This window comes from Aethalodelphis obliquidens, unplaced genomic scaffold (assembly GCF_003676395.1).
Source record: "Aethalodelphis obliquidens isolate GAN/ISIS:26980383/991018 unplaced genomic scaffold, ASM367639v1 scaffold1, whole genome shotgun sequence".
In the NCBI taxonomy this organism is placed as follows: domain Eukaryota; kingdom Metazoa; phylum Chordata; class Mammalia; order Artiodactyla; family Delphinidae; genus Aethalodelphis; species Aethalodelphis obliquidens.
The window spans coordinates 74,604,471-74,627,711 of NW_020837945.1; the positions used below are offsets into that span (position 1 = coordinate 74,604,471).

The window sequence follows — 23,241 nt, forward strand, 5'->3', positions numbered from 1 at the left end:
TAATTTTGCTTTGCATCCTATCATTGTAATAAAATCTTAGGTGGAAGTATGACTATGTACTGAGTCCTGTGAGTCCTACGGAATCAGGGAGTCTAGGGGTGGTCTGCCTTGGGAACCCCATTACAGAGGCATAGTCCTACAGAGTTTCGGGTGGGAAAAAGAGAAATTCTAAGCAGTAGCCAGAGGGATGGGTACTTATATCTGAAGTTGTTCCATGGAGGATGAAGATATAATAACAACAGATGATAGCCACCATTTACGTAACACTTTTGTGCCAAGCACTATTTCAACCACTTTACGATGGATATTTAACTCAATAAGTTTTCATTACCTATGGGACAGTACCATTAATATCTTCATTTCCAACAGATGAGAAAGCCTAAAACACTGAAAAAGTAAAACAACTTACCTAAGGTTACACAACTAGCAAACAGTAGCGCAGATGTGAAACCAAGCAATCTGGCTACAGATTGTGCACTTTTACCCACTTTTACCCACTTTTTTATGCCTTCATAATTAAGTAGAGAGCATGTCCTAATAAACGTGGCACACAATCGTACCTTGAAATAAAATACTTTCCTTGTTAAGGGAGGAGGAGAGAAGGGACACTGAATACCATGAATAGAAGTCACAGAATCTCAGAAATGAAAATGACCTAGAGATCAACTAGACTAATAGGTTGGACGGTGCACTGACTGGATGCAGAAAAGTAACAAGATTTGCCCAAGGACATGCAGCTGGTTGGTGGTAGAGCATGGATAAGAATGCTGAGCCCTGACACCCCATCCAATGCCTTCTCTATTATGAAAATCTGCCTCACAGTCTTTCATCAGTTAAGAAACGCAATGTTTATCTGAAAAAAATAAATAATAAAAAAATTTAAAAAAAACAGGACAAAATAAAATAAGGCCCAAAAGGAATTTAAACTGTCACTAGTTCTACATTAATTAATGAACATCAACTAAAAAAAAGTTTAAACTATAACAAAAAATACTACAAATGAGGTTAATGACTGTATGTCAACATACAAAATTTAAATTAAATTAGAGTAAGCAACATTAGCAGTTTTAAGTATTTGAAGCAAACTGATTACAATTGTGGAATTTCACTTATACCTGGATATTGCACTTAAGTAATTTACTGTAACTATACAATACTTTGTTTTTAATGAGAACCAAGAAAAATCCCATTACTACTTGTATTTCACAAGGAAATTTTTTATTCCCCCAACCAGTCCCTGTCACAACTGAAGCTTGTATAAAGAACTTGCCCTCACCCTGCTTGGACTAGCCACATTTTTCTCTGCCAGGTCTACTTTGGTCAAAACAAATATTGTCCTTCTTCCATGAGGATCCATTTGACTGACCAAGTCGGTAACAATGCTGCGTTCAGCATCCACAGATCCATCTGAAAAAAGATTGAAAAATGACATTGTAGGGCTTCCCTGGCGGCGCAGTGGTTAAGAATCCACCTGCCAGTGCAGGGAACACGGGTTCAAGCCCTGGTCCGGGAAGATCCCACATGCCAAGGAGCAAGTAAGCCCGTGCGCCACAAATACTGAGCCTGTGCTCTAGAGCCCACGAGCCACAACTACTGGGCCCATGTGTCATAGCTACTGAAGCCCGCAGGCCTAGAGCCCATGCTCTGCAACTAGAGAAGCCACCACAATGAGAAGCCCACGCATCGCAAGGAAGAGTAGCCCGCACTCTCCAAAAGAGAAAGCCCATGCGCAGCAACAAAGACCCAACGCAGCCATAAATAAATAAATAAATAAGACACTGTAATGGTTACAAAGTAGGTTTTAAAAACTTCAACAGGCTACATCCTTGTGTCTACATTATAGTAAGAAAATTTTTCTTAATATTTTATCTTAGTTATGAAAAGACATTCTAGCCAATAAAAATGTCTATGATGCCTACACAGTGAAATTTATCAAAATATCACCAACTTCAATTCTATTTACTAATAAAACGAACAAGTAAGAGGAGATGACAAAACATATTTATTTTGTATGTTTATGTAACATGCATATGTAGAACAAAGCTTTGATTGCTAAGTAAGGAAGAATATTAGTACAATTAAAATCTTTCAATTAGACTTACCTTGAATACATAGTATGATAGCATTAGGATTCTGCATATAAGCTTTGCTGATACTGAAAATAGTTTCTTTTGTGTCAGGAGCCATGCCTGATGTCACAGTCTTGAAAAAAAAGGTTTTAAATGTCATTATAAATGTCTTTCACAATAGGAAGATAAAACACACATTTTGTAGATACTTACATTAATCACACCTGGTAGGTCAACAAGCACCATCCTCTGTAGTCCAGGGCCCTTTACATTTAAGGATATGGTCTGCGCAGGGAAAACAAATCCAAAAACCAAAAAACTAATTTTGGGAAGCAGCTTGTTAGGAATTTTTTGGTGACACATATTTTGAAAATTCTGTATCTCATCCATTTAGATACGCAGCTCAGAAAAAAAATTATGCTTTTTCTGACCATAACAGTAATTATCATAGAAAATTATCCACAAAACAATATTCTTTGGAATATTAAAAGAAAAAAAAAAAGACTATCTTGGAACAGCTGCAATCTAAACATCAATGCTAACACCATGATTTCAAACCATAAACATTGGATTTCCATAAAACACTGTTGAAATGAATTGCAACACTTACCTCAGGGCTAACAGTACAGCCTTCTTTCACGTTTTTTCTCATTCGGAGTTCTATTTCATGTCTTAATGCTGCAAGCTATCAATGGAAAGCAACAAAATCCTAAGGAAATCTTCAGTTAAATATTCCATTTAGTTGTCTTTTGTAAGTTTACACATGTTATAAAAAGTTACATACATAAACCTCATACAGATTCTACTTACATCTTCCTCTTTGGTAAGATCAAACTCCCGAGAACTATCTTTAAACAAGGCCACGTGGTGAGGGCCTTCACTGAGAGTCACCTGAAATTAACAGAACATTGAGAAGACTGTATTTACAATTCCTATTAATTCCCACAGCACTTATATGGTTCTCATTTTCCAGTCAACATTATACAGAGTACCAAGCAGAAAGCCATCAATCTCAAAACTTGAAAAACTAAAAGGAAATCTTGCATTTCACTTCAAAGGTAAATTTAGTAAAGGACAATTCATTTATTCAACACCTATTTATTGAGAGCCAATTGTGTCAGGCACTGCAGATGGGGGAACTCGAAGAATTGACTGTAACTGGTTTAGGCCTCATTATATACTGGGAGAAATATACAGAGAGAATAGGTCTGTGTAGCAAAACCTAGGATGCCACAGAGGAGAGCAGTACTAAGGGGAACTAAGGCAGCCTTCACCCAAGGAGTGACATTTGAGCAAGAAATTCTCTAACAACTTATATGTCAACAGTCAGTGGTTTCATGAGAACTTCTAAACTTCACATTCCTTAACTTTTCAGTTGTAACTTTTCAAGCTTCTCTATAATGGTTCGATTTCACTTTTGAAAAACAATTCTGTCTACTAAGATTAGCTAAGCATACAGAGGATAACAAATAAAACCTAGCTGTTTGAAGACATCTGAGCAGCCTGGACTGAGTCCAGGACCCCAAAGGATCTGGATGGGTATATTCCTGCAGCTATTCTCCCTCAGGGCATTTGCTGATTTGTGGCACATGGTGGCCTGAAAGAGAAGTTTAAAACTTGTAGCAGTCTCACTGTGTTGAAGAGACAAAATCGGATTCCAGGGCTATCAAGCAGCCACCATCTAAGATGCCAAACTCTCAGAGAAAAATGGACAGCAGAAATAAATCTCCAAAAACTGAACCCTACATTCTATGCACAATTTCCCTTTAAGGCATTTGCACATTAAGGAACAAAGAAGCTGTTAAAGAAATTAAAATATTAAGTCAAGATTCTGGCAATTTCACTCTTCAAGGGGAGACAAAAATCTGGAGTTTAGAGTCCATGAAGGAGGAGAAGTCCTGGTAAATACTAGTGAAGTAATGACAAACTGAAGAGAACAGCCTTGTCTGTTTCAAGGAAATCTGTCCATGATATCTGCCTGCTGGAAGAAAGTGAACTCCTTCCTAAAATATAGTATCAGCCACAGCCACCACAATTAGGGTGCTGATTACAATGTAAAAGGTAGGTTCACAATATTTTTACAGTTAATTACAGAGCATGATATAGTCAGTTCATTCTTTTCCCCCTAAATTTGTAATATTCCAAATGCCCATCAACAATAAAACGGATCTATAAAGTGTGGTATATTCACACAATAACACAAAGCAATGAAAAAGAAACTAGTTTTACACAACATGGTTGAAATCATAGCCAGACCCCAAACGATGCACTGTCTGAATCACACTAGACTGCCTGTTGTAATTATAAACAGACCTCAATTCTGTAAGACTTCAGCCATCAGCCTCATTGTCTCACTTTCTACCACTATTCTAGCCTTCATTCTTGGTGACTTCAATTTTTCCATTTCTCCAATCACTCTATACCTACTCCATCCATCAGCTGAGTTAAAACATACACACACATCCTGTGTCTACATTACAGCAAGAAAAACTCCTGATCTTTGTTCATGCCTGAGGGATGCCGCCTACTGATTTCTACACTAGCAATAATTCCAAATGCTACATATCAATTATTTCTTTTGTCAGAATTCTTCATTTTAACACAATGGACAAACTTCATTAAAGTGACTACTTTCCTGAGGAACTTCATTTGGCCTATTTTCCTTTTTAACTGAAGTAGAGTTGACAAACAATATCATGTTAGTTTCAGTGTATAACATAGTGCTTCAACATTTAAATACATCACAAAATGACCACCACAGTAAGTCTATTAATCCAGAGGGCCTATTTTCTTACCTTAACCGGAGAACGTGTCATCATCTCCCCAGACCCTCTAGGGAATATTCGTGCTTGAGCAATCATTTCCAACACACTAGTTTTTCCAGCACTTTGATCTCCAACCACAACAACCTTATGACAAAATAAATACCACATATTCATATCTTTTGATACCAACTTAAATTTAATAGATTTGGAATGCTGCTGAGAAGTTTTAGTCTTAAAAATTATCCACAATTAAATGATTTTAAAATATCATCCAGAAAAAAATGATGGTTCATACATTGATGTGTATTGAAAACATAAACAGCAAAACATTAACTGGATCCATTATTTACAGCCAAATTTTTATTAAAAACTCATGCTAATTTAAACCACTAGTTTTAAAAACACATTAATATTCCACAAATCTTTTCCATAGCTAGTTTACTCTTTACAAAGACATTTTCAATTCTATAAGGTTAAATTTCACTCATGTACCTAATCTTATCCACCATTCAGGTATTTTAATATCATGGATATCATGAATACATAATGCCAAATATCTGAAAGCCTTACTTTATTATGCATAAATATAAGTAAACCAATGGACCAAAATAAAGAGTCAAACAATATTCAATGCTTAGGGCATCACCTAGAACACATGAATATTACACAGAAAATTTTATGTCTTTGTCTATGTCTATACATATGTGTATGTATTATGTATGTAACTTTTTAAAAAACTACAGTGCTTTTTTGCTAATGGGCAAGTTCACTGTGTACTAATTTTTTACTTACCCTTGGCAGATGATCTTGTGTATTATAACTGGCATCATAATCGGACAGAACATCAAGAACTTCAGAGTACATGTCAATCAAAGATTTCTATAAAATTCAAGAAATGAGTAATATAAAATAGTGAAAACATTTTTAAAAAACCACAGATGTGTCGATAAAAGAGCTGATACATTCAAAATGTTTCCATAATAATTGTATTGCTTTTCCTAGTTACGCAAATAAATATTCCTAGTAAATGTAAAACAGTACAGAATAAAATTCCATATGTTTTTATCAAATTTATTTTAAAGAGACAATGATTTAACACAGTATATTAATTCATGATTTCCGAACCTTCTAATTAAATGGTAAAAGAAGGAGGTTATTGTTTAATATTGAAGAGCTAACATTAAGTGCCCAACAAAGGAAGACCATTAACACCAAAAAACGCCCAATAAGGGGTCAGGTGACCAGCTGAAAGGAATGTTTGGTGTATGCGTCAGAGTGGGAGAGAAAGAGAGACTGGAGAACTGGTAAAGTAGAGAAAGAATCACCAAGATTATTGTTAAATCAGTATGAATGATTAGTGTACACTGATAACTGGGCAGACTAAAATGTGAGAGCACCAGGGGCAGACATCTCAGTAAAAACAGTATCAAACACAGTGCCTGGAAAATTATAAGCTTCAAGTATTTGAGGAATGATTGAACATATACACAGGCCTGGGAAAAAGGTTACTATCAAGCATTTAATAATTAAAGGTAAGTTTCAGTGCCAAAGTAGGAACAAAATGAGGGTCTACACTGACTTTCATCTCTCAACACCTAGAAATAAAAGGAAAGCAACTCTTATACCCTCCACCTAAAAATAAACCAAAAACTTTTCGAATTTTCATTACCATTTCATTTTATGAGAGAAAATACAATTTCTCAGTGTTAATATATATAATTCTCAATATATATTAACACTTGGATGTGGTTTTTCCCATCTGCCATGTGCTGACTTATAAATAAAGTCATGCTATTTATTTGTTTTATGCAGTCGTAATTTGGAGTCACAACTATTAATACATGTTGGTTAAACTAGGGCTATATATCTTTGGACCTTGGCTACAAAATGAATGTGCCATGATTTATTGCAGTTTTGCTACGTACATATTCTGTTTACTTATATGACATTTAAGTTAAAAGAATTACTTCAATTTCATTTAGCACATAAAGGTTGGTTTAGTGGGGAATAATAAGATTTAATTAACTGATAATGGTAATTACCAATGTGCTGATGATAAAAATACCAGCATGCTTTTTCAAAAATACTTTAAAATGTCTAAGGAACCTTCCAGAAGAAAACATTAACTATTGTAAAACTGGAGGAAGTGGCCTCTTCATTGAGTGGCAATACAAGTAAGGCAATGAAAATAAGACATACGTAACTTTCTATCAACTTACACTGCTGGTTTTATAGCTGTATAAATTAAGTAAACCTAGAGATAAACTAAATATTTCAGAAAAAAATAAACTGATTCACAAGAAATGACTCTTGAAAGTATGAAAATTTATGGATATAGTATAAAATAAATGTTTGAAGATTATAATTTGTGGAAAGTCTTAGGAAGAGACCTCCCTATCCCCTAAGCATATCAGGTTAGAAATAAAAGGATAGAACCCTTTGCAGTTCCTTAAAATCCGGTATTGATCAACACACAATGTGAAGTGGTAAAGTTCTGAGAGCGAACAAATTAAGACAAACTTAAAGTACCTTAAGCTTTCTGTGATGGATGCCTTTGTCATCTTTCTGTAATACTAATTTTCTCAATTCTTTGTTCTCCTTTTCTAGCCGTTCCAAGATTCTCTGGTACTTTAACTGCAACAAAATAATACACATAACTTTATAAGAAAGAGATGGGTTAAAAAATAACGTAAAGGGTAAATTAAAATCTTCCAAGATCCTGAAGCAATATCTCCTGCCTACTTAAAATGAATTATTTCATTTAAAAGTCATCTATGAAAATGTTGAACAAATAAATTATGAATATTATCTCAAACAATGAGCTTCATTATAGTTTTCTATTTCAATTGGAATTTTGTTTGGAAAAGTCTTTGCTGTTTATGTTGAAGAAATTATTAAAAATACTAAAAATGAAAGGAGTTGAAGAAGGAAGTTCTTAAGTATCCTCTATGAAGCAATATTTCCTATTACAACAAAATTTTAAGTCTTCATTAAAGGGACATTTGACAAAAATTCAAACTCTCCCCATCCCCCATATTATTTTATAAAAATGATATAAAATAAAAATAGCTAACAGTACCTGACTATTCAGTATGTGACAGGCCCTTTACTGACTGTTTGACCTGCATTAACTCCCGTAAGCCTTCAAGTGAGGCAAAGGTTATACAGATTAGGAATCAGAGGTCAGGGATGCTTGGTAGCCTATCTAAGGTCACAGAGTTTTGAATACAGGTCTGAGTTGAGGGGTCAAACTCTTCCAAGTTTTGGTAAGTTTCTGTGGCCAGAAATTACACATTAATTTTTAAAATATTGATATAAGAACAATTTAAAGAAAACTAATACATTTAGACAGGCTTTTTTGTCAAAGTAGATGCTTGGCTATACAATGTTCTTCTAGAATAAATGTGATCCTTTTCTAATTGGTCTTCTCTGTACACTATTATTTCTTCTCTAAACATTAACAATGTTCAGAAAACTATTAAGAATTACTCTTTCCTATAACCAACTGGATGTTTATGTCCAACTTACAATAACATGACTCTTATAATGGAAAATATTTCTTAGAAAATGTTAGGTTGTTATAATCTTCCAAGCATACAGTAAATAACAAGAGATCATGGCTCTATCCTCAGAGAATGTCCAGCTTAAGCCAAATTAAAGAAAATATTATGTAATAGTACGAGACAGGTAGAACTACAGGCTAGATTCTATTATAAATATATTTTTACAGAATTTGTTCATCTATCTGCAGTAATAATATATATAACAAAATACTGGTAGTTATCTAAGAATTAGATCTGTGCTGTCTAATATGGATGGTAGCCACTAGCCACATGCAGGTACTGAGCACTTGAAATGTGGCTAGCCTGAATGGAGATGAGTTAAGTATAAAATACACACCAGATTTCTATAATTCAGTAAAAATACATAAACACCACATTAATATTTCTTATACTAATTAGATGTTTAAATGATATTATTTTAGATCTGCTGGGTTAAATTTATTATTAACATCAAAATTCTACCTATTTCTTTTCACCCTTATTTTAATGTAAAAATTTTACAGTGCATGGCTTGCATTATATTTCTACTGGACACTACTGATATAGATAACGCTATTATTACATCATGAACTCTCCATCAAGTGTTTGTCAATGCCTAGCAGCTGACAACAACTGTACAAATTGAAGGGTTGATATCAATAGGTATCTATAGGGGTGGCAGGATTTCCACTGGCTCACTTCCTGGTAAATATGGAATCAATTATGGGGTCTACATTTTCTGGGGCTGGAAACACTCTTTAGTACAGGTGCCAATCTGCAGTCTTCCTACAGAGATGTGCTGCTGGGTCATCCTGCAAAGACGTCTAGACCAGTAATTCTCAAACTTAAGAATTCATCAGAATCACTTGAGGGTTTTTAAGAACAAAGATTGCTCAGTTCTACACCCAGAGCTTCCCACTCAGTGAAGATGGGATGGGACAAATAATCTGCAGTTCAAACAAGTTCCCAAAGGACATTACTGATACTAATGCTGCAGAGACCACATTCTGAGGCCAATGATTCTTAATCCCTGGCTGCAGATTGTAATCACCTGGCTGGGAAGCCATAACAAATATATACAGTGCTGCTCAGAGCACACGCTATTCTAACATATAGTTAAGTATAAGAATAATGCATAGATATTAAGAAAACCTGGGACTCAAAATATACTAGTTCCTAATTTCATCTAGATTGTCCTTGTATTTTTTTCCCCTAAAAAGAGAGACCCAATAAGTCTTTTTAACTTATTCTTAATTATTGCATGTCATTGTATCTACATAGAATAACTAAAGATAGAGTGGGTGATGGGGCAATTTTTCACTAGAATGTTACCTACTCAATTACATTGCACAGAAAAAGTCTTTAATGATAATTGTTATCATCAATTATAAGAGAATAACTTTTCATAGTAGTGTCAGAAATACCTTTAGAAAGGTTATTATCTGATTGGCTTTGGGCTTCAGAGAAGAACTGTGGTAGACTCAACTCCAATTTCTTTAACTGTTACTTAATTAGCCTATCAATGTAAAATTGCAAACATAGATTTATATAAGGACAGGTCACTTTCCCCAGTTTTTGCCGTAGTTTTTCTTTAAAATTAGAAGCATAAGATTCACTAAAAAATAGGTTTTTACACATAAATTAGTTAATTAAACTTATCAAGTTCCTTCATTATTCCTTATTTCTCAATTAGTTTTTGCATTTTGGGGAGCATCTACTTATAATAATAAGGTTCTATCATTAAGCCACTCTAAATTTTGCTTTGTTAAAAAGATAAATTTCCATACCACCAAACTTAGAGTTTAAGAAAAACTTTCTGGTTCTTTTTACTCATCAGAATTACCTGGGTATGCAGAAGCTCTTCTTGAAGTTGGTCTATTTTCTCTTTGTCTGACACCTAAATGTTTAAAATAAATAATTTTATTGGAGTAGAATTAGGTTTATATAGAATATACAGTAAGTTAATGTTTTTAAAAAAGCATTTTTAAGAGTGAAAACTACTGGCTTTATATGGATATTTAGTCAAAGCAAATTTTAAATCAAATGCTTATTTAAGTAAAAATATCTTATTCATTAATAAAAATAGCTCATCAAAATTTTATATTAAGTGAAAACCTTAAAAAGCAACCATCTTCCTATTGCCATTCTAGTCATATATGGCTGGCTTGTTAGAAAAAGAAGAAAGCAACACATATGGTTACTATATTCTTGATAGGTTATTTTGTACTCAAGCACAGGGACTTGGATGCTTGGACAAATAAGGCAATAACATCCTTACAGAAATGTTTTGGGAAGTCAGACACATGTTATCATTTACAGCTCCTGAAAAGTTCATTGGTCATAGTGTATCTTTAAGCAAACACTATCCATTTCTATTCTGTAAGTAGGAAAGCGTTTAATAAATGCAAAGAACAACTTGCATTTTCAGAGCTTTAAGCGGAGCCAGATGCTTATTTTTAAATTCAGTTCCAATGCAAGATCTGCTAACCCATAATAAAGCGAATGCATCAGGAGCAATGAAGTTGAGTAAAGCAACTAAAATTGATTTCAACATAAAACAAAAGTAGGATAAAATCCACAGGTATTGGGGAAACTACTCCGAATTGTTATTAATGCTAATATTTCTAAGATAAAATATTCAAAACAACAAAAAACTTTATTCTATAACAGGCTTTCAAGTAGTCACAATTCCAAATATAAAACACAATAATCAACTGTAATTAAAATGATGTCATTTATGACAAATACATGTAACTGTACTTTGACTCCCTGGTGAGATGCCAAAGTTGCCATTCTCAGTCTTTCAAAATAATTATCTAATTTCTGATACTCAAAATGTTTAGAGATGATTTTATTCCACAGGAGACAAAAATCAAGTTAAAATTCATGTAAATCTTTATTCATCTTTATTCATTGGCTATTTAAGCAGTCAAGACATCATGGTAGCAAATATATATGAAAACATTCTAAATGATTTGCTTATTGAGGTAGACGTTAATAACTCTCATCCATGCAATAAAGTTATTTTGAGAGTTTAATTCCTATTTCCAAATAATTTATCAAAATTTCCCTCAAAATTCTTTTTTTTTTGTTTTTGCAGTACGCGGGCCTCTCACTGTTGTGGCCTCTCCCATTGCAGAGCACAGGCTCCAGGCGTGCAGGCCCAGCGGCCATGGCTCACAGGCCCAGCCGCTCCGCGGCATGTGGGATCTTCCCGGACAGGGGCACGAACCCATGTCCCCTGCATCGGCAGGCGGACTCTTAACCACTGCGCCACCAAGGAAGCCCCCTCAAAATTCTTTTAAATAAAAATGACAATACTTGTTAGAAATGATAGGTATGTATCATTTTTTCCTAAAAAGCCTATGTCTAAAAATTCTAAATTTGGTTTGGTAATTAGAAAAACGATAATATACAACAAACTTTGCCAGAGACTTGTGGATATAAGTGTTTTTCATTTGACTATGTGTTTGTAAAATGGACAAGAATTATTAATCGTCTCCTAAAATGTGAGGAAACAAGCACGTTGGGGAGGAGCCCACAACCCAAAGAACAAAATCTTAAAGGCCAGTGAAGAAATAAATAATTCCATATTTTGACCATATGGCATGCCATCATACTGTAATAGTATGGTCATAAAAATTTTGTTATGCAGATTATATTCCCAGTTCATTTTGAAAGTTTCTCTGATTTACTCTGTTCCGTTAACTATTCATCCAATGCAGTTAAATTAGTATGAAATGTATAAACAATATTAGTATAAACTGTTTTAGTTTTAGATGTGAATATTTAATGATTTCACGTAACATAAATTACAGTAGAAAATCCGACATTTCTCTATATCTGGGGCAATAATTAAGAAACTAATACAATTACACAAAGTTAGAATGTTTACCATAGCCAAGGACTATAAAAGGTTACCTTGATAATTTGGTAAAATAAAAAGGATATATAAAGAGTTAAAATGATATAAGGTTATTAGAACATTACAAATACAATCTTTATGCTAATATTAGTATTTAGTACAATGACTGTTAAGATTTTCATAAATTTGGATTCTTAGGAATATTTAAATTTATCATGTGCGCTTCTGGCAAGACTGTTAGGAACAACTCATGCAGTTTTACCAATACACTTCCTATCTGCTTGGTTTAATGTTAAATTAAAAGATTAATGTTATTATATAAAAGACACGTGATGGTGGAATCAAGAATTAGACCTAATATTTTCTAGGAAATAAAATCAAAACATTTAGGTTCACAAAATAAATATTAAAGATTAATGATAAGATACTTTTACATATTTTCTTAAGAGACTAGTACATGCTATTGTTAGTCTATCATTTATTTGAGGTCTTAACTAGCAACCTGGGTATATTTTATTTTGATGCACTTTACTGGTAAAATTCAGCTACTTACAGTAAGTTCTTGTCCTACTGTTTAATATATTTAGTTTTCATTATGAAATTAATTTAAAACTCACCCTGACAGAAAGGGGTATCAATAGTCTTGAAACCAGAGCTTTTCTACAATTCCAGGGCTGTAAAATTGATGGAGAAAGAGCGGAACCCTCTGCAGAAACAAGCTAAAGCTGAAAGAGAAAAACCTTTACTAGCTCCTCACAAAACCAAGCCTGATTTTTAAATTTTAAGTATCTCTTCCTACTAAGCAATTCTGGACATTCTGAAATACAGAAATGCATAAGACTCATAAAAATTTTTATGTATGTGTACATATTCACAGGAGGCAAACCTATCAATGGCAGTCTTAATCTGCTGTCTCTCCTTTGCTCAGATGATACAGGGTAAATCTATTAGCTGCTACTAATAAGACATAAATAATGAAGGCCTACTTATATTTTCAAGGTGTAATAAGAAATAATGGTCAAAAAGCAACAAAAACTAGCTGTGGCTTTGTACCTCAAGCAAACCTCAAATGCTTAGAATGATAAAAATCTAATCAAATTAGGATTTTGGTTATTATGACAATGTAGGGCTGAAAAGTCATCTGTGTACTAACTATAGGGGGAATAAAGGGGAAGATACAGTAAGGAAACCATCTTTAAGGACAGTAAAAGGAATGATATTATTATAGAGGAGCATAAATTGTTTTTAGTCTCATTTACTTTCACACAAGGTAACTGCAAAGTGGGCAGGAACAAGCCCTGTTTCGTGCTCTACTAAGTATGCCTTAATAAACAAAACAGATGGAGGTACAGTCCTGCCAGTAGCTCTTTTACAAATGTGTAAAGTGAGGAATAAAAGGGTTACATGGATAATCCAATAAATATTAGGAATAGGAAGGATAACCGTAAGCCTGAAAAAAGGCTAGTAAAGTTGGCCCCAAATGAACATTAACCCTTGGCAGTATAGAAAATAAACAATATTCACTACTGATATTGCTTAAATCATCAGATTCAACAGCACATCAATAATCTTAAACTGTATCTTAGAATCTTAAAATAGCAGATCTATAGGACTCGTTGCAAATTATTTTACCATTATGAAAAACACAAGAACTACTAGTAACTAGAGCTATATTCATATTCCTAACTAACGTACCAAAACACAGTAGCTCCCTCCCCTTCTTTCTGTAACAAAGCTAAGGAACAGAGGGCTTAGCCTAAGCATCCAACTTGTTACAATATTTAAATGGTACTCTCAACAGCATGAGGAACAGAGAATGCTAAAGCACCATTTAAAGTAAGCCCTCCCTTGGGACTTCCCTGGTAGCACAGTGGTTAAGAATCCGCCTGCCAATGCAGGGGACAGAGGTTCAATCCCTGGTCTGGGAGGCTTCCACATGCTGTGGAGCAATTAGGCCCGTGTGCCACAACTACTGAGCCTGCTCTCTAGAGCCCGTGAGCCACAACTACTGAGCCCACGCACCACAACTACTGAAGCCTGCACACCCTAGGGCCCACGCACCACAACTACTGAGCCCATGCACTGCAACTACTGGCCCATGCACTCTACGGCCCGGGTGCTGCAACTACTGAGTCCGCGTACATAGAGCCTGTGCTCTGCAACAAGAGAAGCCACCGCAATGAGAAGCCTGCACACCGCAGTGAAGAGTAGTCTCCGCTCACCACAACTAGAGAAAACCCGCACACAGCAACGAAGACCCAACGCAGCCAAAATAAGTCCTCCCTTGGTTTAACACAAGTAGGAAAATAACTTGTTTTCTATTTCTACCTATGTTATTCATTCACTGAAAGCTAAACAACATACAGGAGTTGATTCCACAGCCATGGAATTGAGAAAAGCCAGGTAGTGATACTGAAAAAATAAATGAAAACTATGATGAGTATTCTCAAGTATTAACCACCACCAAATGCGACAGGGTTAGCCAGCAGAATTATTGCACTAATTATCTACAATATTGGTTGATTTCAATATCAGAACCTACAGGAAGCTAATTATATGACTGAATCTTTTTTCCTGAGTAAGATTTGCACCTAACTCCAAAATTTTTCTTATCTAATATATGTAACACAAATAGCTGATTTCAAGATCTTAGAGTATAATTTTAAAATCATTACATACAGTTCATTTGACTCTAGTCTCTTTAGAACATTAACCTTGGGATCTATACTATAGGATCATCTAACAGCCAAAAGTATATCTTTAAGGATTCCTTGGTTGCTCCTATAACCAAACATTTGTATACTGTTATGCTGAGTTTTATCAGAATCTGTTCTTTATTGACCAGAATTATATCAAATTTCCAATGTTCAATCCTGCAGTAGACAAGGTGAAAATCTGTGACTTTATTAATAAATGTGGAAAATCTTTATACAAATTTATCAAAGTATCTAAGAATAACTTTGCCCCAAAGTTAAGTTTTTGACTTACAGTTTCCTTCTGTAAGAAATAAGAATTCTCTGCTGATTCATTTTAACTAAAACAAATACATTTCATTCTTTAATTTAACATGGTCATTCACAGTAACCCTTTTCATTTTACAAATGAAAACTTGGAGAATAGACAAGTTGGCTACAAATTTAAGGTGACTCAATAACTGGACCAAGTAAGCTGCAATTCATAACTCTTATCTAAGTACAAATCCATGAACCCTCACAGATAATCTAATTTTCAGAAAATAAATTCCTATGTTTAATATTTTGGATTTACCTACTCTAGGAAAGTTGCATATCTCTATTATCTTTCATATTTTTACTTTGTCAAAAATAATTTCTCATAATTGGAGTCCATGAATGGATTAAGGTGACACGATCCTGGTAGAAACGGCTGATTAGTGTGAACATATCAGTAGCCCCCTTAAACCATCCATCACCTTGCGCTTCTGTTGGGCATGGCTCGTGCTATATTGGCCTGCGGCTCTGCGCGCTTCCTCTTCATGCTCTTGAATTTGCTGTTGTAAGAGAATGAGCTCACCAAGCAGACCCTGCCATGAGTTTACAACGAGGAGAAGAGGAAAATTGGGGAGGAGAACAATGTTAAACCAAAGGGCACAAGAAAGGAACAGATGTAAGTCAGAGAAGAATGGATAGCTTATAACAAAAATGGAAACTCAGTTATGTACCTTTAGAGCCACTATATAACTAGGTTCTGTACTACATTTCCATTTTTCTCCTCAGTAAAATTATGTCTCAGAAATATAAAACAGCATAGTTTAATAAGTGAAAAGGAAAATGCAATAAGTGACTGCTGAATAAAACGAGCCAGATATATAATATCAACATACAGTAAAACCGAGACTAACTGGAATGCTCAAGGAAGGTGGCACTATAGTTAACTAAATGTCCTAGGAACAGAAAAACTGAGAAAACAAATACTTCAACCCTTATTTTTGAATTGCCAATACGAACTAGTGTACGCTCCTGACTTGATACATATGGGGGAAAAAACAAAACTGAGTTTTGAACAGTGTTGATTTCAAAGGTCTGAATCTTCTAATTCTCAACCATAAGTTTCATAAGACTAAATAGAGAATACATAATAGCTTAATCACTTATTAAATTATTATTCTTAAGTTTTCCTTGACATCTGATGTCTTCAATTAAAGACCCCTCAAGGGACTTCTCTGGAGGTCCAAGTGGTTAAGACTCCAAGCTCCCACTGCAGGGGGCGTGGGTTTGACCCCTGGTCCAGGAACTAAGATCCCATATGCCACATGGCGTGGCCAAAAAGTAAATAAATAAAGATCCCTCAAAACGTAGTTTTGAGCATCAAGTTAATCAAGGTTTTATATTAATTCATAATTTTACATGTCTATGCACAGAATCTTATTTGATTAAAATCTAAGGGTTTTTTTTTTTGCAAATTAAAAAATAATGTTTGAGGTACTGTTTTAGCTTTATACAACATCAAATAAGTAGTTTGACTGAATTTTCACTTTTTATAAGCTGTTTTGACATTAAATAAAAATGGCCTCTGAGAATATAACCAAGGATATATCAATTACTAAAGCACAAGCTCAATAAAATAACATAATTAAGATATGGAGATAATATAGTTACTATGAAAATAAAAATGAAACAAAACCCAGTTTGGACCTATGCACAAAATAATCATCATTTCTATGTTTAAAATTCATTCCATTTAATAATCATGAAATGTTCATCTGATGCAATGTATTCACTTGTGACATGAAACGAAAATACATGTCATTTTCTGTACAGTGTTTTTAATTGCTGTCTATTAGATAATCAACCTCAAGAAATGTAGGAGAAAAAACAACTAGCAATTGACAATGTCAGGAACCTTATATTTTCTCAATTAGAAACCCTAAAAAGGCAAAGTTCCAATGAATGAGGTCACTCTTTAATTTGTACAAGAATAGTTTACCTGGGAGAACAATTTTTACCAAGTTATAATAATAAAAAGAATTAGGAAAACTAACACTCATTAGGAGTTTCAAATAGCTTCACAGCTTTATAAAATAACTGCCAAAACTATTTTATTTTGTATAGTACAATTATAAAGTTTCTTAAAATGAAATATTGGTTAACGTTACATTCAAATTTTAATTAGTAGACTCACCTGGAGGCTTAATAACTTAATTTATATAATCCAAAGATTTATATAAATAAAAAAGTTTACCAGAAAAGAAATAAATACAAATAGAAAAGCTGTATTACAGTAAAGCACTTTAAATTAAGGGAAATATTAGCAAACAATTAGGGGGATTTTTATTTTGTTTGATTCTTAGTTTTAATACATTAAGTTATACCAACATAATGAAACTGGTTGACTTACTATATAAATCAAAGGATGAAACTAGGTGATATTTCTTCATGAAAAGTAAGAGAACATCAAAGTGGCAAGTAACGTAACTGAACTTTCAACATTTGTTTCCAAATTCAATAGTACAAAATATATTTATAAAAACCTGCGGTTATCTTTTAACATGTATCTTTTAAATAAACACTTTTATGGTCATTGATAAATCTATCAAAGAAATGCAATGCCAACTCACTACCCTCATCATTCCCATAATTTTTTATGTCCTTTTTTTTCATTTTTTGTATCACTGCCTTTCATCAAGCAGAAAGAAAAGTAATCCAACTCATTTTTATTCATTTAGTCATTTATCATAATCACTTCTTCTACTCATCCAAGTGTTTAGATTTCTCAAAACAGTTCCCTTTTAAAGATGGCTTCCCATGTTGGCTTACACATTAGTGTACCTGTGCTTTAATTAACATAATACCCAGTAGTATAAGTTATAAAATGCTAAAGCAGTGAGAAAATATTCCACATTTCTTAACTGTGCTGGTCTATCAGGCACAGGATCCTTGTTTATTCATAGCTTAAACACCCCTCCCTAATCCACTGTTTATATGTACACACAAAGTGTATGGTAAATATCTAATATCTATTACAAGAAAAACACCCTCTCTTTCTAGTGACACCTCACTTTCCTTCCAAGTCTGTTACTGAAGCACTTTTATGTGAAGGTAGTTGAAATTAACTGTTACCTCCTAAAAAAAGTAGGAAGAAAACAAGAATTAGACACAGAAAAAGCTATATACACTACACTAAAAAAGGTTACCATTATCCAACTTTAGGCATCAAATCTCACCCTAAGCACAGCTGGATTAGCTTTTAAAGCTAAGGCTTGTGGAATAAGGAAGGGAAAAATGTGTGTGCCTCCTGTGCAAGATGAGGCATTTGTTCATGCCTCCTTACATGAACAGAACACTTTTACTCAATAAATATTTTCCCAAGTTCAGACATTCTTCTCTCAAGAAACAGCACATAATTGTTTTTTAAATGATATATATTACATTAAAAATGTACTAATTGTGATCTTTAACAATAGTTATTGTAAACAACCACAGATGAATACTCTCTAAACATCTCCTGGTTACTGTCAATTTGACGCTGCAGTTCTCATAGTCCCATATTTCATGTACAGTGTTCTCGGGTTTTTAAAAAAGTATAACGTCAGACCAAGAAAATCAGTGATAACTCCAGAAACCAAAATGTCAACTGAAAATGCTGCAAATACCTCTAGAAGTTGATAAGCTTGTTAGAAAATATTTTTTAAAATCTTGAAATTATGACTCATTCTTATGTGAATACATTTAAAATGCTATATTTTTGGGAATTCCCTGGCAGTCCAGTGGTTGGCACTTGGCGCTCTCACTGCTGGGGCCCTGGGTTCGATCCTTGGTTGGGGAACTAAGATCCCACAACCCGGGAGGCATGGCCAAAAAAATAAAATAAAATAAAATATTGGGTTGGCCAAAAAGTTTGTTTGGGTTTTTCTGTAAGAGATGGAAAAACCTGAACGAACTTTTTGGCCAACCCAATACTATATTTTTAACAGTATTCTAAAGGGCCCATACCTTGTTTGTTTTTATACCTAACACACAGAATAAGGCCTGACACTTCAGATGTGTTATGGCCAGCACCTAGGATAGGGCTTGGCCCATGTCTGTTGCTTGAATGAATTAAATGATAACCTACTTTTACCTAAAAACGCACACAGTTTACAGCACAAAATCCAAATTGGGTTTCCTAAAAATTGCCTATTCTGTAAATAAGCTACACATCAACCCTACAGTCCATTTTCCCACTTATCACAATCCCCAGAACAGATTCAACAGGAATTAAGAGGAGGAAATTAATCAAATAATGTTAATATGCTAACTCATGGAATAATTCTAAGTGTTAGATGATAATAATCATTATTATTATCATTACATTAGTATTCATTTAGTTTTATCATGTGTCAAGATCTTGTGCTAAAGGGCTTTACGAAATGCTCACAATAACCCTTATCAGGTAGGGTTCCCCCTATTACTGAAGAGGAAACCAAAAACTCAGAGAAGCTAAGGAACTTATCCAAGGTCACACAGCTCAGAAAACAGGAAGGACAGTCTGAATACAGGCAGTGTGACTCCAAAGTCTACACCTGATACCTGTTAGCTCTACAGTCTCACTATTTTCAAAGTGCCTTTGACCCTTCACGTTCAATTTACATTTAAATAAGGAAAATGGTAAAACTGCAATATTTCGGAGGGCAAATGTAAATTACTCTTTAGAGAAGGAGTTGACAAAGTACAGTGGGCTACCTGAGTAGTCCTAGAGACCACAGGGCTTGCAAACCTAAAATATTTACCATCTGGCCTCTAAGGAAAAGCTTGCCAACCCGTTTATTAGTTTTAAAAGTAACTTGGGTCCAGAAAAGAACTTCGTGAAAGTGAAGACTTCTTTCCCCTTCCATTTAAAAAATATTCCTAGGCACTAAACTACTTTTCAAAGTTTGAATAATTCTGCTATTTCATTAGCTAAAAAGATCTATTTTCCTCCCTCCCAGTAATATATAATTCAGCTCAAGATATTTACAGCCAACTAAAATATGTTTATTATTGGATATCAGAAAGAAGTATGTCTTTCTACTTGAATTATTTAATTTGCTCCAACTGAGAAATATCACATCCTATTTGGACAATTTCTACAAATAATTAATTTCAAGAGTTGAACAAATCAGTCTATTACCAATAGTTTTTATCGATAATACAATTTCTACCAAATCCCCTTTGTTCTAAATTATTACCTAAAAATAGTGTTATGTACACAGTATATATTTAATGTTTTTTAAATGACATAAAAATGCAATATGCTTATTATTAAGGAATAAAACAAGTGTCTAACCAAGTATAGTTGCCAATTGTTAGCTGCTTAGGAAACCTAAGTTTCCTGAATCTGCGGCTACTTGAGGGTGCTGGTTGTGAGAATTTCATTTTGCCACAGTTTACATTATTTGTTGCATGAGGAATCCCAGAAATGTTAAGTCCTACTTAAGCAACACTGCTTTGTTACAACTCAGAATTCCAAGTATAAGTGCTACCTTCACATTCTTGCTCTCCTCAATAGTTGTCAAATATTGAAGGCCAGGAGAAATTCAAAGGTAATCAGAGCAAAAAGACACATTACATAAAATCTTTGGGCCCACTCTTGTTAGCATTAATCAAATCTGCTTACTTTAAATCAGACTTTTACTGAGTCAAATCAACTGATGAATTGTGTTAAGAGTTCAGCATTATCCTAGGCGCTCTGAGAACAGAGATTTTGTGATAGAAATAGCCTATTGAACAGTAAGAATGAAAGCCAAAGTAAATAGTGTTTCCTCTGTGAAATGTTTTAAATTGTTAAGAGAATAATTATTGGGACTAAAATGGTTATGGAAGGCTTCACAGAGGTGACAACTGAACTGGGCTTTCAAGATGAGTGGAAATTAGGCAGAGAAAAGGGAAGAGAGATATTTCAGAGGGTAGGTATAAAATAAGTAAAGCCACACAAATAAGAATTACAGTAACGTGGAAAGGAAGATAATTACTACTTAATGATTATTTTTAAAAGAGTAACAATACTTTTTATGATTTGGACTTCAAATATTTTCTATAAATTATAAATGGGCTTGTACCCTTCAGAATGACCATATTCCTTACTTCTATGAGATGTTTATGAGCCATCAGAAACATGATAGAACAAAAGCACAGATAATGTCTCATTTAGCAAATTAATTTTCACTAGAACACAACAATGTTACTGAATCTAAAAAAAGGAGATACACTAAGTGGTCCTGTCACCTATATATACTATGACTGATATACAGATATCTACTGACTTACAAACCAGGTGAGTCCATTAATTCACTAAAAAAGGCTTGCCACTCCAATTCCGAATTTGTCTTCAGGTAGTTCTAAAGGTCTCCAGGTCTCAAGAATATTATTCAGGTCACACTAAGGGCTCTTTCTAATATTTTTCTATAGTGAACACAAGTTTAAAAATTTTTGACTAACTAAAAGCATTTACTAAAATGTGGTTTCAGTATTTTTCCATTTTTTATTTATCAAAAATACGTAGAAGAACTTTTGATAAACATTACTGTCCACAAACTGAACGGATATAAATACAGGCAAAATCAAAGAAACTTGAGGTTTAGTTAGCCTGTGTAGCATTATGTGGGAATAGATGCTTTTTGACTTTTTGAAGACCTCAATCACAACTTTCCAGAACACCTAAAAGTCCAGTGACCCCAGACTGGGAACCACAGGTAATCTGTCTATTGTGTAGTTCATTCTGCCTGACTCAAGTCAATCTGGCATCTGTGTTCCTGCAACGCCCTGTCACTTTCACTTCAGTTGACTTAGAAAGGTTCCTAATTGTCCCTCTTCTTGCCAGCACTTTTCCAGATGTGTTCTCTTATTAGAAAGAACAAGTTTTCTTTTTACTTCTAGTCGAAATGTTTTTAATTTATTACTACATTAAAAAAATCTGATTCACATTTACTTTTACATTTCTAATAGAAGTCTAGCCAGAAACTTTGGTATAAACCCAACGATCATTAAGCTAAGGCATGAACACCATTTTAAATCTTGGGGCTCTCAGACATCAGACTGAACCAATCAAAAAGGTATCACCTGAACTCTTGATGCCATCCTGCCACCTCTGATTATTGCCCAAATTTTCAAATTCGATGCTTTAGAATAATTTCAAAAAGGCTTCTGCTAAGGTCTCCCTTTCCATGCTTACATTCAACCATCAATTTACAGACAAGTCTCTTACAATCAGTTTATCTGCTTCTTGTCTGAGTAGTTCATTATTTTCAAATATCACAGGTAACAGTCAAGCCTTGAAAACATAATGCTGCATATTAATAAAATTTAAAACCACTAGTTGAGGTTGAAAATACTTTTTCTGTATAGTAAACATTTATACTAGCATTTAATACTATCTGATTTAACCTATAATGAAAACGGCTTAATTTATAACAAATAGTTGGAAATAACTGGTGTGTTTTTAATGGGCAAGATAATCACCATAAATTATGGAAAAGTTGAAAAGGAACAGTCTACAACAGCACTTATCTTCAAGCAAAGTAAATTATAAAATAAAGCAATAAATTTGCTCTCATGTCTACTGTATAAAATAAAATCTGTAAATATAAATTCCCAGAGATCTGTTCTCTTGTTTCTTCTATACTGCAGAGCTCTAGATGATTTATCAGTTACTACTCATTTATCACCTTAGCAGGATTTTAAGGGAATTATCTGTCAGGACCTAAACAGGATTCTCATTTACCAAAACAATCCTAGGCCATATCAGAAAAGAACAGAGATGCAAGCCTCCCTTAACTGATCTAGGCAACAAGAAATCCTGTCGCTCAAAAACCATACTACCATACTTGTAACAGGGGTTCCTTCTCCCCAGTTAGATTAGCTTTTCTCTGCACATTAAGTCTATCTGCATTAAGGGCCAAGGCCTTGGCTCAAAATAAGCTGTGCATCATAGGCTAATTTCTATTCAAATGTTTCTTTCCAGTAGCATGTATAGTCAAGGGTATCCCTTGGTTAAAATAATGCCAGTGGAAAAGGTTATCAAACATG

The 23,241-nt window shown here is 34.1% G+C and overlaps 1 protein-coding gene and 1 long non-coding RNA gene across 7 annotated transcripts in view; one reads left to right on the plus strand and one right to left on the minus strand.

Moving 5' to 3' along the window:
- OPA1 (OPA1 mitochondrial dynamin like GTPase) overlaps positions 1–23,241 on the minus strand; it is a 94,075-nt gene that overhangs the window by 60,270 nt on the left and 10,564 nt on the right. For 4 of the 6 annotated variants that reach the window (XM_027108679.1, XM_027108654.1, XM_027108644.1 and 1 more), the window contains 10 exons: positions 15,672–15,782; positions 10,220–10,273; positions 7,364–7,468; positions 5,627–5,713; positions 4,865–4,978; positions 2,880–2,960; positions 2,680–2,754; positions 2,283–2,354; positions 2,103–2,202; positions 1,277–1,407 (listed from right to left, as the gene is read on the minus strand). In XM_027108679.1, coding sequence (XP_026964480.1) covers positions 1,277–1,407; positions 2,103–2,202; positions 2,283–2,354; positions 2,680–2,754; positions 2,880–2,960; positions 4,865–4,978; positions 5,627–5,713; positions 7,364–7,468; positions 10,220–10,273; positions 15,672–15,782 — 930 coding nt within the window. The remainder of the gene's footprint in view (positions 1–1,276; positions 1,408–2,102; positions 2,203–2,282; positions 2,355–2,679; positions 2,755–2,879; positions 2,961–4,864; positions 4,979–5,626; positions 5,714–7,363; positions 7,469–10,219; positions 10,274–15,671; positions 15,783–23,241) is intronic. The other 2 variants (XM_027108672.1, XM_027108663.1) reach the window with 1 other exon arrangement.
- LOC113621639 (uncharacterized) lies at positions 9,723–17,247 on the plus strand. The gene is made up of 3 exons (XR_003433247.1): positions 9,723–9,734; positions 11,242–11,252; positions 16,414–17,247. It is a non-coding gene; the product is annotated as an uncharacterized LOC113621639 (long non-coding RNA).